We start from the raw sequence: 15999 nt of genomic DNA on the forward strand, positions 1-15999 counted from the left end.
ACTCCAAGGGAGCTTGGATAGGTTTTGGATTGTACTAACCACTTATCTTGCAGGAAAAATAAACTAGAGTGCTTCGTTAGCTACATTCGCATTGAATTGAGATCGAACAAAATATTGGGAACTAAGAGAGAGAGAGAGAGAGAGAGAGAGAGAGAGAGAGATAGATTTCATGAAAGCGTGTTAGATTTTTCTACCTGAGAGTGTTTGGGATACCGATTATCGTGGTTCATAGGTGTACCTCTACATAAATTGGATAGCGATCGTAGTGCTTCAGAGGGGTACCTCGCCAAAAACCACAAGGAGTGTTAGAGTTTTGTCAAGCTCAATGTTCATGATCATACAAGATGTCAATGTTATTAATTGTTTGTTGTTTCATTTTTATGTTTTTTTTTTAAAAACATGCAAGTCTCCTTGCATGGGGGAGTTTGCAGAGTCCTCCCCAATTTTTATAATACGAGGGAACGTGCCATTCCCATGGCAACGTGCAATTTTCAGTGTGTTCATTAACTGCATTCTCAGTGTCAAAAATCAAAAAATGATAATGCTTACGCACCGTGCGATTGAATGTCTGTCGCCAATGCACTTCCTTACATCAACGATGTTAGGTATCTCCTGCACTTAACCCACTGCAGAGACGACATTGTAGGGAGGATACCCTTCAAAAAGTTTTTGTGCTATTGTGAGGACACCACATTTTGTATACATATTGATCAAACCATCACCAAGCATGAAATTGTACTCCCAACAAACATTGACTAGCGATCACATCGTGAATTCCGATACCCATGTGAGTGTCTTTCATAAGGCCATAGGCCTTCAAGGTGTAAGGGTAGGTAGAGGTTCCGTAAAAACAATCAAGAGATTTCTTGCGACTGGCATATTAGGTATATCTTGCAACCAACACGTTGCAGCTGATGACACTCCAAGGAGAATGCGAATCAAGAAGTTTTCATCTTTTGATACTTTATGATAGTAGCACATTTGGCATACATATCAATGAAGTGCTGCCAAGCATGACATCCTTTACCGACAGCGCCGAACCAGGTATCTTCTCGTTAATTCTCTCACCCATGTCAACAGCTAGCATAAGGCCACTGGCCTTCAAGGTGCAAGCGTAGGTGAATGTATTTGGAGAAAAGTCTTCCATTTGCATCTGCTTCCAGAGCTACATTGTCACAATGAAGTTGGGCATATCCAACAATCAATGCGTTCGAGGTGATGACATTCCGGAGGGAAGCCCATCAAGAGCTTTTTTTGCTATCATTGGAGTACCACATTTGACATACAGTTAGACCAAAGCACCACCAAGTATGATATTTCTTCACCAACAATCCCTTATCAACAATTTTCATATGAGAAACCCTCACTTGGCATTTGTCTAAAGTAGCCCAGAGCACTCCAAGAGATCTCACTTCACATCTAGTGAATGCCTTCAAGATGCACGCATAGGTGATTGCATCTGGACAAAGGCCCTCACTTTGCATCCACTAAGAATAGCCGAGAGCTTTCCGTCCCTGCTCCTATTGTGCGTATCCTACAATCAATTAACGTCGTTCTGAACAGTAAGCTCCTCAAGCATCTGCAAAAAACAGCCCAAGCTCCCGACGCGGCCCTTGTCGGGCATATCCTACAATCATAACGTTCCAAGAGACAAGATCCTACACCACATTCGGCATACATATCGACCAAGTCATTGCCAAGCATGGAAATTTTTTGCAACAGCCCCTATTAACATCAAGATGCACGCGTATGTGATTGCATCTGGAGAGAGGCTTCGGCTTTGTGCGCGTATCCCGCAATCAGTTAACGCCGTTCTGAAGAGTAAGCTCCTCAAGCACTTGCAGAAAACAATATAGAGCTCCTGACGCGGCCCTTGTCGGGCATATCTTGCAATCATAGCGTTCCAAAAGACAACATCCCTCACCACATTTGGCATACATATCGACCAAGGCATTGCCAAGCACGACAATTTTTTGCAACAGCCCCTATTAAAGGGAATTTTCAAGCCCATATTGGCATCTTGCATACAGCCACATGCCTTTAAGATGCACGCATATGTGATTGCATCTGGAGAGAGGCCCTCGCTTTGCATCCGCTGAAAACAGCGGAGAGCTTTTTGGCCCTGCTCCTGTTGTGCGTATCCCACAATCAATGCACTCCAGGAGACGGCATTCGGGACAGGGAGCTCCTCAGGCACGTTTTGTGCTTTCTGAAGTGCACCACATTTAGCATATGTATCAACCAAGGCATTGCCAAGCATGACAATTTCTTGCAACAACTCTTGACTAACAATATGAGAGTGAATTTCTAAGCCCATATCAGCATCCTGCGTAGGTGATTGCATCTATCGCTACGAAGGTGATTGCATCTGATGACCCGCATGCCTTCAAGATGCCTGCGTAAGTGATTGCATCTATGGCTGCGTCGGTAATTGCATATGCTGACCCACATGTCTTGCAGATGCCTGCATAGGTGTAGTTGACAGCATCTGGAGAGAGACCATGCCTTCAATTGCATCTGCTGACCCGTATGCCTTCGAGATGCTTGCGTAGGCATAGGTGATTGCATTTGGAGAGACCCTTCCTACCATCAAGACACGAAGCTCCTCAAGCACAATTTGTGCTTTTTGAAGTGCACCACATTTAGCATACTTATCAACCAAGGCCTTGCCAAGCACGAGATTTTTTTGCAACAACCCATCACTTACAATATCAGAGCGAGTTTTTAAGCCCATATCAACATCTTGCGTAGAGCCACATGCCTTCAAGATGCACGCATAGGTGATTGCATTTGCACAGAGGCCCTCACTTTGCATCCGCTGAAATAGCCGAGAGCTTTTTGTCCCTGCTCCTGTTGTGTGTATCCTGCAATCAGTTAACGCCGTTTTAAATAGTAAGCTCCTCAAGAACTCCTGAAAAGGCTCAGAGCTCCTGGTGTGGCCCTTGTCGGACATATCGTGCAATCATAGCGTTCCAAGAGACAACATCCTGCACCACATTTGGCATACATATCGACCAAGGCATTGCCAAGCACATCAATTTTTTTGCAACAGCCCCTATTAAAGGGAATTTTCAAGCCCATATCGGCATCTTGCATACAACCACATGCCTTCAAGATGCACGTGTGTGTGATTGCATCTCTTGCATCCACTAAAAACAGTCGAGAGCTTTCTGGCCTACTCCTGTTGTGCGTATCCCGCAATCAGTTAATGTCATTCCGAATAGTAAACTCCTCAAGCACTTGGAGAAAACAACCCAGAGCTCCCAGCACGGCCCTTGTCGGGCATATCCTTCAAGCATAGCGTTCGAAATTACAACATTTCGCACCACATTTGGCATACGTATCGACCAAAGCATTGCCCAGCACGACAATTTCTTGCAACAACCCTTGACTAACAATATCAGAGTGAACTTTCAAGCCCATATCAACATCTTACGTGGAGCCGCATGCCTTTAAGATGCCTGCGTAGGTGATTGTGATTGCATCTGCTGCCGACCCAAAAGCCTTCAAGATGGTTCTAGAGAGGGAGCTCCTTTGTGCTTTCTCAAGCGTATCGGATAGGAATCCAAAAATTAGCGTAGAGCTTTCTGGCCCTGTTCTTGTTGTGCGTATCCCATGACTAGTGCATTTTGATGCTTTGCATCCACTAAAAACAGCCTAAACTTTTTAGCCCTGGTCTTGTTACACACATCCCGCGATTAGTGCATTCCAAGAGGCGACATTTCTGTCAGGACCACCTTGTGATACGCGCACCACATTTGGCATACATATCGACCAAGGCTTTGCCAAGCACGACATCTTTTTTCATCGATAGCCCCTGACTAACAATATCAGGCTGAATTTTTGTGCCCATACAACATCTTGTGTTGCGGCTAAAATGATGCATACTTGCCTTGTAGTTCCTTGTCATCACATTGGCAAATTCCTTGATTCTCGTGCATGCGTCCATTGGGAAAACTTGCTGCTCCTACTATTTCGGCCTATGCCAGGCAATTAGAGAGAGGCCTTTCCTTTGCATCTGGTAAAAACAACCCAGAGCTTTCTTACCACAGCCAGGTTGGGTATATCCTGCAATCAATCCGGTCTGAAAAGCAAAACCCGTTGCCTTTAACCCCTCATTTGGCATACATATTGACCAAGGCAATGCCAAGCACAACATCTGTTTTCAACAATCTCTGACTAACAATATAATTGTGCTTATAATAGCATCTTGCGTAGAGCAACATGCCGTCAAGATACATGTGTGGGTGATTGCATCTGGAGAGAGGCCCTTGCTTTGCATACATATCGACAAAGACAATGCCAAGCACGACATCTTTTTATAGCTAGTACCTCCGACAAAATCTACTTGTCAATCCGAGGCGTGTCAAACCATCTCCCATCTCATGCCTGCATACGTAGGTGATTGCATCTAGAGGGAGGCCCTCGCTTTGCATCTTCTGAAAACGGGCTAGAGCTTTCTAGCCATATTGAGTGGGGCAAATATTGCAATCAATGCATTCCAAGAGTCCACACTCTGGACAGGAAGCTCCTCGAGCACTTGTGTAGAGCCACATGCCTTCAAGATGTAAGCATAGCCTTCAGAACGAAAGTATAGGTGATTGAATTTGGAGAGATACACTTGCTTTGCATCCGATGGAAATGTTGATCTTTTTGGTGCTGCTCTTGTTGCGCACATCCCGCAATCTGGGCATTCCAAGAGAGATATTCCCGATAGGAAGCACCTCAAGCACTTTTTGTGCTTTCTCAAGCGCTCCATATTTGGCATACATATCGCCCAAGGCAATGCCAAGCACGACATATGTTTTCAACAGCCTTTGACTAACAATATAATTGTGCCCATATCAGCATCTTGCGTAGAGCCACATGCCTTCAAGATACATTCGTGGGTAATTGCATCTGGAGAGAGGCCCTTGCTTTGCATATGTATCGACGAAGACAATGCCAAGCACAATATCTTTTTTTCAACAGCCTCTAAATAACAATATAATTGTGGATTTTTGTGCCCATGTCAGCATCTTGCGTAGAACCACATGCCTTCAAGATGCATGCATCTCGAGAAAGCCCTCGCTTCGTATCCACCGAAAACAAAATAGAGCTTTCTAGCCCAGCCGTGTGGGGAAAATCTTGCAATTAGTACGTTCAAAGAGTCCACACTGCGGACAGGAAGCTTGGTGAGCACTTGCGTGCACCCACTCAAAACACCCTAGAGCTTTGTGGCCCTGCTCTTGTTGCGCACATCCCACAATTAGTGCATTCCAAGAGGCGACATTCTGGACAGGAAGCACCTCAAGCACTTTTTGTACTTGAGAGTGCTTTCTCAAGTGCACCACATTTGGAATATATATCGACCAAGACAATGCCAAGCATGCCATCTCACCTGCTGAAAACAACCCATGTCAACATCTTACATAGAGCCGCATGTCTTCAAGATGACAGCCCATGTCAACATCTTACAGAGAGCCACATGTGTTCAAGATGCATTGCATCTGTCTTTCATGCAATGCGAATTCTTGGGCCCTTGCTTCGCATCTGTTGAAGACGAATAGAATACCGGACGACTGTAATTGATAGACAACTGTGACAGTCATTGACGCAACGACGATTGGAACAGAGCTGTCGCTGATTCGATGTTAAAAATAAAGACTTTTTTACTTTCCGGTTTCAAAATCTTGACACGTGGAGGCTTGAGAGCTCCAGAATTGAAAAGAGTTGTCGTTGATTCGATGTTAAAAATAACGAAGACTTTTTTACTTTCCGGTTTCGAAATCTTGACACGTGAAGGCTTGAGAGCTCGAGAATTGAAAAGAGTTCTCGCTGATTCGATGTTAATAATAACGAAGAGTTTTTTACTTTCCATCACATTTCAAGCAAAATGGTCATCAAGAACATGCCCAGGTCATATTGCATCTAGGAAAAACATTTTTGAGCATCCTCGCCAACCCTTGCTTGGCATATCCGCGTATAAAAGCACTCGAAAAGACTTTGTCTGGTGAGAAACCCTCACTTTTCATGTAGTTAAAATAGCCGAGAACTGCTTGCCACAACCATGTCGCTCATATCCACAGCAATCAACGTGCTCCAAAAGGCGACAATTTGTAGTAAAAGCTTATCCAGAACTGGCACCACATTCAGCATACATATAGATCAAAACACTGTTAAGCATATCCTGCAACCAACTCGCTCTAGGAGACGACATCCTTGCCACAGCCAAGTTAAGCATATCCTACAATCAACATGTCCCAAGAGACAACATTTCACACGGAAAGCCCATCAAGAAAGTCCTTTGCGCTTTTATAAGGGCACCACATTTGGCGTACATATCAACCAGCACATTGCCATGGACAATTTGTGTCTCCAGCATCCCCTTTATAGCGTTTGACAGGATAGGTAATTGTATTTGAAGAAAGGCCTTTCCTTTACATCTGGTGAGAACATCTCAATGCTTCCTTGCCATAGCCATGTTGCACATATCTGGTGAAAACATCTTAATGTTTCCTTGCCACAACCATGTTGGGCATGGACAGAAAGCTCATCAAGGACTTTATCCGCTTTCATAAGGACCCCACATTTGACATGCATATCGACCAGAGCATTGCCAAGCATATGTTTTTCCAACAGCCCCCATGTAGGAATCTCATCGCGAATTCTCTTTCCCATGTGAAGATCTTGCAGAAGGTGAGAGGCCTTCAAGGTGCAAGCAAAGGAGATTGCATTTAGAGAGAGGCCTTCGCTACGAAGAACGAGACCTTTCAGAACGGCCCTTGACTAACACTCTCATCATGAATTCTCTCACCCATGTCAACAGGAAGGGTGATGCTTTCAAAGTACTTGCCTGTGTCTTTGCTTCGCATCTGGCCGTTGCCAAAGCCATGCTGGGAAATCAACGCGCTCGAAAAGACATCACAGACAGGATTCCCATCAAGTGCAAAGGAAAGGCCTTTCTCCACGGCTTGCTCAACAACCTACTTATTAAACCCTACAATAATCATCCATGCTGCCTGACAGCTCTTCCAACAACAATGCCAACACAACCCTCAATGAGTGGGATCGATACCACAGCCCACTGCAGGCACCAAAGCTCAAAACAAATGAGAGCGAGGGGCTAATGCCCTGCTATGTTGGATCTGCTCCCTGAACCTGCTTGACAATGCACAGCTTATGGTCCGTTGTTCGGTCAGCTCGTAGCGTAAAACAACCATTGCAGGGCACTGATGGAAGCCTATAACCCGACGCAAAGACCTGCAATGCCGAGACCTGCGTTTCTAGCTCGTCTGCGACCTATTTTCAGCATTGGAACTTGCAGGTTTCTTCATAACCTTATTTGTATCTCTTAAGATTGGCACTGGCTCGCTGCATAACTCCTCGCATTCATCTCTGTGAGATCCGCCACTGCTATTTGCATCATTGCTTTTTCTAATATCACCAATATTGCTAAAGATGTGTGCCCTTCTTCAGCGGATCTGATCGAGGTCATGCTTCTTGAAGCAGTCGGAGGATTACTGCCAATTTGCCTCCTAGAAGATCAAGATCTTCAGAAGAAGATGTGACTGACTAAGAAGAGAACGTAGTAAATGCGATGATGGGGAGGCTACTGATGACAAAGAAGACACAGAGAACACTTGTGGTGATGGTTCCAGATGCTGCAGAGTGCAGCTTCACCACCATTGTTGTAGATTTGGCAGCCCATATCATATCAAACCCATAAAGGAGAGAGCTGTTGGAAAGCCTTGCGGAAGAAGAAGCAAATGGATTTACAGAACGGCATTAATAAAAGCATAGGAGCTATATTAAACGAAAAAAACGTTGCCACGTGGATTACTGAGAGGCCAGAGTTTTGTATTTGCCTTCTACGCTAACGAAGCAACCAGTGAGTGAATCATATAGAATGGTTGTAAAGAAGTTCGTCTAAAAGGAGATCTTTTTAATACATAGCACGTTCAATCATGGTTTAAGAATTTAGCTGACATCGATCGTAGACAGAGAGTTTGTTGTGGCTTGCAAAATGAATAGTTATCTTTCTTCGTATGGATGCAAGTGAGGATCTCTCTCTCTCTCTCTCTCTCTCTCTCTCTCTCTCTCTCTCATGGATATTCAAAAAAAGATCGAGGATCATCAACTATAGATAAACAACTTGTTTTTAGAATTATTTTATCACTCTTGTATCGAATTTAAAGAACCTTTAGGGTTTTAATACAAACCACTTAATTGTTTTCTATCAGGTGTCATCTGTAACTTTTTTTGTTCAGCTATGAGTATTTTAGTTTATATTGAACAAAGACACACACACACACACAATATTATGTAAGGCTTATGTAATAAATTGATACATAATCTTCTTGCATGATTGTGCACAAATCCAAGACAAATCACAAATGGTTATGGTAAAGTTAAGCCCTTCTATTTAAGAAGGGGCTACATTCCCACAAATTTTACATGCCAGCTTAGTTGCCCGCATTCAAGCACTCTAAAATAAGAGAGAAAAGGGGCTCAAAGTATGTTGTTTGTGTGTGTGCTGATGGACTCTTGTCAGTCTTAACTTGGAGCTTGGTGTAACATTGCAAGGAGTGCCTAAAGGTGCAATGCATAGCTGCCAAAATTGTGAGGTGGATGAAATATGCACATAGCAAATCATGAACAAAGCTGTTTATTTATATTTACATGTCTTGATGTACAATATATATCACCCCGAAATTTACATCAGCACCTCATTGATTCTTCAGAGCTATAGAAGCAAACTTTGGCACCATGCTTTTAACCGCCGAGAATGTCTATCAAAGCCAATATTGTCAGCCTTGTTTGTCATGATGCTCTTGCATATCTTGAGACGTTATTTTCAAAGAAGGAAACAATTTCCGCACTCAAGGTTGCTAAGAACACATCACTTGCAAGTTCTTCATCTTCTTGCTTAGTACCCGCCTTAATCAGCTCGTGCTCGACCATCTCCAAGCCTTGAGCATTCACTCCACTTTGCTTTTCATTCATTGGAAGATGGTTACATATCGGGGCTCTAGATGTGATCTCACTTGCAATTTTTGGACCCATGTTATCCGAATGTAAGTCTTCCAACTTAGAAGCGGACACCTCACTTTTTTCAAGACGATTATGGTTGTTGCAAGAAGAAGGCAAATTTTCTTGTGCACTTTCACACCTGGTCTTCTCCTTGAAGGGAGTGTTCTTATCCTCTTTTGAGTGAGATGACTCTTCATCTATACAAAGTATTGGGGAGATAATGGCAACATCCTTCAAAAGTCTTGCAATTGCATACTACATGGCAAAGCAAAGTGTATTGTCATGATTCTTGTACAATAGCAAGTATCTTAGGTTAGCATATCTCTATTTAAACTGCATTAGCAAGCACAGTATGCAGCTGTCCACGCTCTTCTCGATACGTGAAAGCATTTTCATGTAATCCCTTGGATGCTTGTGCTTGGTATATTCCACATCATTACACATGCTTTTACTTGAGATTATAACTTAAAAGGATGCTCAAGAAAGTCAAGTTTGAATTTCCTCTAAGTATAAATGTATATCTATATAAATATGCGCGCGTGCACACACACACACACATTGCCTCCTCCTAACCTGCACAAGCAAACTGTTTACTTTCATTGATTCTCACCTTCTCACCATCGGGTTGCTCAACTGCAATTATGACATCACTGTACTCCTTAATGTTGTTGTGGTCTTCAAATATGGAATTGGACGCAGACCCAGCTCCCTGTAAATGTGAGAAAGTATTGATCATCCTAATTATTTTAAGAAGTTTCAGCCAAGGAAACCATCTAGCAACCAACTTTCATGGAATACATCTCTTCATAGAGTCAGAACAATCTCAACTCGTACTATGAACGAGCTCAAAGAAAAAAGCCCACAAAGTAAAGCAAATCGAAGAGGGGTAAACTAACAAATTTCAAAACAATATTTCTTAATGTGTGTGTGTGAGAGAGAGAGAGAGAGAGAGAGAGAGAGAGAGAGAGAGAGAGAGAGAGAGAGAGAGAGAGAGAGATAGAGAAATGAAATGAAATGAAATGTTATATTAAGCCTTGTAGAGCTAGTTGTCGAGATGACTCCAGGGCAAGCCGCGCGTATCTGTCCCTGGGGAGATCCCATAGACCGTGCATAAAGGAACTGATCTCGTCAATGCCTCCACCACGAAGGGGGGAACGGCTAGCTTAGCTTGGATAATCTCATGTGGTACTGAGGCCTTAGCCCGAATCATCCGAGCGATCATAGAGACCAAAGGCCTCTCCATACATCTCCATCCATCTGTGTTGCCAGATCTCCCATGGTGGTCTACTGAGGGTCCCCATACCTGAACTCCATAGAGCATAGCTGGAGTCGCTAGAGTGTCAAAAAGCCAAAGCTTTGTTCGCGGTTCCTGAAACTGAACCTGCGAACACATCCTCTCCAGTCCTCCCAAAGCTGCATATGCTCTCGTCAGTCTAGTCTTTGATGCTCTCCTTAGTGAAAACACCGGTCCACTGAAGACTACCCCAAGATAGGTATATGCATATGTGTACTCCACAGTCTCCTAGCCATACATAAATGTGGGAGCCGACCTCCTGACCCACTGTGGTGTAATGTTGAACACCATAACCTTGGTTTTCCCCAGATTGACAGACAATCCACTGTCACGAGCAAATGTATGCAGAGCATCCAAATGACGTTGCATCCCCTCTGGGGAGTCAGAAATGAGCACAATATCATCAGCATATAGTAACAACGGAATCCATGTCCCTGCTAGCTGAGCCCCTCTGTCCCCCTGACGCTCTACATAGTCCAAAGACTCATCCACATACAGCCCAAAAAGAGTCGGGGATAGGGGGCATCCCTGCTTTACTCCAATAGTGGAGTGGACCATGTCAGACATTCCCTCAGTGGTGCGTACCCGCCCCATCACTGTCTTGTATAGAGCTAGAATACCCCATATCAGCTCTGTAGGCACACCCATGTCCTGTAGTCTGTGTATAAGTCTGGCTCTCTGCACTGTGTCAAAAGCTTTGCGGAAGTCCACAAAGCTACAATAGATCCTCTTGCCATGGTGTCTACCCTCCTCAATAATAGCTCTGAGTGTCAGAATCTGGTCAAGAGTGGAGAAACCTCTCCTGAAACCTGCTTGCCCTGGTGCTCTTATGCCCTCTCGCTCTGCCCATCTACTCAGCTCCGCTCAAGAACGGATGCATACAACCTAGATAATGTGTGACCAACCATGATGGTGCGATAATTCACGGGAATCATGGGATCTCCTGACTTGAAAATAGGCACAATCGTAGACATACTCCAAGTCTCCGGGAAGCCTTCATACATGGCTTGATTAAACATCATAGCCAGGAGCTCTGCAAGCATATCTCTTGCATGGATGAAGTGCTCTGCTACCAGACCATCATGATCATGTGCTCTCCTTGTCTTCATCCTGTCAATGGCTTTCCTTAGCCTCTCGGCAGTAAAGAAAGAACATGTCTCCGGGCATGTCTCTAGTGGGTCCGGCAGAGGTGGTTGCCCTAATGCTGTGTAGAGAGATGTGGCATATTCCCCCCATGTCTCAGTGAGGTGACCGTTGGCGGTGGTGAATGCTCGTGGAATAGCCTCCATGCTTCGCCTGAGTCCTGACTTATAAATAGCCGATATAGATCCCGCTCTAGCTGAGATAGATAGGCCCTTTTCTTTCGTCGCACTAGGCGGCGAAAGATAATCCGTGACTGTCTATGTGCGGTAATACCCGTGAGCACTTCCCTCTGTAGTTTGATCCTCGTCTCTCTGCACTCCTCATCATACCAACTGTTATGGGACATGTTTCCAGATCGTCTCCGTGTGGGCTTGCTGTGGGGGTATGCCTTTGATGCTGCATCATGGAGCGTCTTTGTCAATATATGAGTGAGTTCATCTAGTGGCCGTCCCGGCTCCTGGGTAATAGCTGCCTGTATATCTCATCCATATACACAGAATCCGTCTCCCTCATGAAGGTGTACCGAGTGTGTGTGGGGACCTCTCCTAATGGAGTTGTGCTGAATTGAAAGGTCAGGGTGAAAGACACGATAGCATGATCAACTGCTACTCCAACTGGCCTAGTGCCCACCATGAAATCCGGAAAGAATGGAATGAGACCTGGTTGGGCCATAACATACTCCACTGTGCTTGCACCATGTCAATGTGGAAAGCAAGTAAAACCTCCAGCTGTCGAGAATCTTTGTAGGCCATTCACAATGGCCAATCTGTGTGCGGTTCCCATATCTATCAAGTATCTGCCATATTCAGTGTATTCCTCATCTTGTGATATTCTGGATAGAACCATCTCTGTGACGTCCAGCTCCCTGAGCATCTCTTCGGAAGTGACATAAAATATTATCTAGTGGTGGGCAGTCCTAGCATTGAAATCCCCTAGTATGATAATGTCACCATCCTTGGAAAACTCCCATATGTCATTATCCAAAATAGCAAAGGGGGATTGTCCTCTAGGTGATGCATATACTAACGTACTAGGAGGAAAGTAACAAATAGCAATGTAGAGGTATCTGCCCGTCTCCGCCCTTAGCCTCACCCACATGTACCTAGCCTGTTCATCCTTGCGTGCTATATATATCATTGGCTGCAGTTCCTCCCTGTCCCCCTGAGCCCCGTCCTCAATGCTCCGATCTGGTCTCCTGTCTGTAGGCTGTCTCCCATCTATATCCGCTCACCTGTGGCATGGATTGTACAGGTGCTTGATGCGTCTCAGAGTAGAAAATGATGTCTCTCCTAGTGAAGCTATCCTCAAAGGCCCCTACATCAAGACGGAGTGACCCATTACAATTCCAGGTTACCATCTTTAGTGTGGTCCCATAGGTCTCGCACCATCATGCAGGGCGTCGCTCCAATATCACCACCTTTCCATCCCTGTAAAAAAAGCAATCTTCCCTTTTTCCCTTGCTCCTCTTATTTCCGGCATTACTTCTTGCATATGAGCAATCTGCGAGAGGGTAAGAAAGATGTCAGTCTTCTTTAGAGTCGGTCTCTTCTTCAAGAAGTCTTTCTTCGCTTCCATGGAGGGGAAGCGGAGAATGAGTGCCCTTTCCTTCGAGGTGTCTCCGTTGCTCCCACTTTTCTTAGTGCCCACTCTCCAAGCCCTCGTATGCGTCTGCTTGTTGACCCCCACCAGAGTCATGAGTTCTTTCACCTCTTTATCTACATTATCTTGGTCTCTGAGGCCACATATCCTTACGTGTAAGGCCCGTACACGTCTCCTTTGCTCCTCTTCTAGTGTCAAATTGATGATGGTTGGTGTGGAAGTGGGGGTTATTTCCTTGCCTTTTCCTAACTTGACAATCTCGATCCATTTTTCCGTCTTTTCTGCTTTCTGTTGGGTCTTTGTGATGGCATCTACCCACGAGGTTGTCTTTTCTTTTTGTTGCTCCCCACCTTCTTTGATGGCCCGAACTTGTTCCTTAATCGTGTTAAGCTCTTTAATGACAGAGGATTGAAGTATGTTTTTTCCTCTCTCTCTCTCTCTCTCTCTCTCTCTCTCTCTCTCTCTCTCTCTCTCTCGCGGACAGATTTTATTTTATTTTTGGTTTTTTTTTTCCTTCTCTCTCTACGCGATTTTCCCCCCCTCTATCTCTCTCTACGCCCTTTTTGTTTTCTGTTTTTTTTCCCCCTCTTTCTCTCTCTACGCCCCCTTTTTTCTCTCTTTCTCTCTCTATGCGATTTCCCCCCCCCTCCCCCCTCTTTCTCTCTCTATGCGCTAGGTTAGGAGGGAGCGAAAGCGTAGGGGCAGCGGGTGCGGGTGCGGAGCGGGGGAGAGAGACAAAGAGCGAGAGCGCAGGGGCAGCGGGTGAGAGAGAGAGAGAGAGAGAGAGAGAGGGGGGGGGGGGGGGGGGGGGGGGGGGGGGAGCGCAAGGGCAGCGGGTGCGGGTGCAGAGCAGGGCAGGGCAGCGAGCGGGGCAGAGAGAGAGAGAGCGGGAGCGCAGGGGCAGCGGGTGAGGGGCAGCGAGCAGGCGAGAGAGCGGGAGACCAGGAGCGCAGGGGCAGCGAGCAGGAGAGAGAGCGGGAGAGCAGGAGCGCAGGGGCAGCGGGTGTGGGTGCAGAGCAGGGCACAGAGAGAGAGAGAGAGAGAGAGAGAGAGAGAGAGAGAGAGAGAGAGAGAGAGAGAGAGAGAGAGAGAGAATGTGTGTGTGCACCCGTGCATGCGTGCATGCTGCTAGACACACATGCACAACTTCCAAAAATAAAGAAGTTTCCATGTCATATTAAACAGAGGACTATTTATTTACACAAGACCTAATTTTTTGAAAGAAAAGACACTTTAGATTAGAAACGGACAGAAGAAATAAGGGTAAACCCTCGATCAAAATTCACCTAGTTTTTACCTACACACTAAAATTTTTCTGAATATACTTAACTAGGACACAAGCTCGTAAAGAAATTAACTCTTTCGAATTCCAAGCATTTTCCGCAGCTGATTGAAGTATTACCGTGTTTTGCGCTTCAAATTCTTCTAACCAATTACCATTGCCATGCCTTTCACCATCACCAACTATTGGAATGCTAGCAATTTTTACCACCATCACTGCCACAAATATCTTCAAAACAATTGAATTGCGAAATTACCCCATGATAAATATTCTGCCATATGTGCATGTATGGCTCTTGTAAGGATGCAGACATAACAAAGTATAAATATCTAAAAGAAGCTCGAACTCAAGAAATATGTGCACCTGATAGGTAAGCAAAACACCGTAAAGAACCAGAGCAGCGACGCAATTGAATTTCCCGCAAGGCTGCTTTTGTATACAAATCACCATTGATAGCACTGACAGGAAAATTTGTGCCACTGAGTACTGCAGATAGATCATTGGGTTTTAACATAACCATCTCTTAAGTATCAAACAAAGTTGATTTTTATTAAGTTTAGATATTACTATTTGCAAGCAAACTAGGTGCATTCATTTCTCGTACTACCAAAGTTTCAAGAGAACGTCACATCACATAGGATTTAAGAGGATGGTCCGATTCGCTTGCTGCTTGAAGTGAGAAGCTTCAATTGCCCTTTACTGTAGAATATTACCATAATAAAGGCAAGTATATTGTGGAGGCTCCCTTCATGGAGGAAGAACTCTTATAAATCTTCTCAACTTTTTCCTTTTGGTGTGTGCCAGCGTGCTTCTTGTTTGTAGAGCATACAAAACGAGGATGTATGGGCACAGATTTAGGCAGCAATGACATTACTAACCTCATATGGGCACTTTGGCATGCGCTACATCCTTTTCTGTTTCTTCCATGACATGAACTTTGAAGATTGCTAGAGTTCATCTTCTCTCCAGTGGTGGCTCTAGTATCTCCCAAGAGCTACCACTGGGAGTGAGGGCTGTTTTGGGCAGTGAGGGCAGATTAGGGAGTGGGGGCTGTGTTGGGTCATATTTGAGGTAGACATACCTTTTCTAGTGGGACGAGCCATGTATGTGCCCACCCCGTAGGCAGACATGAGGTAGAACCCCTGTTCCTAGGTTTTTCGGGGTTAGAATCTGTGTCTACTGCAGGTTTCCCTTAGGTCATCATGAGCATAACTCTGCCAATTGGCACTGTTATGACAAATTCTTAGTTTATGATGATGTGGCATTTTTATAGGTGCCCCCATCTTTTAGGTCATGGGATTTCTAGGAGTAGGTCAAGCAAGTTGAGGGAGTCCCGATATAGGGACCATAGTTTTTCCATACGTCGAACTCATAGGTACAGAAATACGGAAAAGGTACGGATCATACCCCCCAAGGATTTCATTTGTCGCAATAAAACAGTCTAATGCAGTGAAACATAGAAACTCTAGAATGTAGCTCAATCCAAGATCAATAATCATAAGACACACCAATGACCATCATGACTAAGTCTCATAGTAGATAACTGAAGGAGTACGAGCGGAAGTGCGACGCGAGAGAGAGTGCGAGAAGAAGAGCACGACGATATGGTGAACTCACTCTACTGTAATGTGTAGAGCATAGTGAGTTCTTATTAGGTTTTCACAAAAGA

General features: G+C 44.7%; 1 protein-coding gene and 1 pseudogene across 3 annotated transcripts in view; one reads left to right on the top strand and one right to left on the bottom strand.

Moving 5' to 3' along the window:
- Positions 1 to 347: 347 nt before the first annotated feature.
- Positions 348 to 8003, top strand: LOC147431353 (uncharacterized; annotated as a pseudogene).
- A 628-nt stretch (positions 8004 to 8631) lies between these two features.
- The window catches only part of LOC147431354 (uncharacterized), a 39398-nt gene continuing 32030 nt past the window's right edge, over positions 8632 to 15999 (bottom strand). Inside the window, exons 3-6 of one of the 3 annotated variants that reach the window (XM_086493953.1) lie at positions 14694 to 14816; positions 14379 to 14558; positions 9623 to 9721; positions 8632 to 9267 (exon numbers count right to left, since the gene is read on the bottom strand). In XM_086493953.1, coding sequence (XP_086350079.1) covers positions 8803 to 9267; positions 9623 to 9721; positions 14379 to 14558; positions 14694 to 14816 — 867 coding nt within the window. In that variant the 3' untranslated portion in view covers positions 8632 to 8802. The remainder of the gene's footprint in view (positions 9268 to 9622; positions 9722 to 14378; positions 14559 to 14693; positions 14817 to 15999) is intronic. The other 2 variants (XM_086493954.1, XM_086493955.1) reach the window with 2 other exon arrangements.

Source organism: Adiantum capillus-veneris, chromosome 21 (assembly GCF_014529385.1).
Source record: "Adiantum capillus-veneris isolate H3 chromosome 21, ASM1452938v2, whole genome shotgun sequence".
Taxonomy (NCBI): Eukaryota; Viridiplantae; Streptophyta; class Polypodiopsida; order Polypodiales; family Pteridaceae; genus Adiantum; species Adiantum capillus-veneris.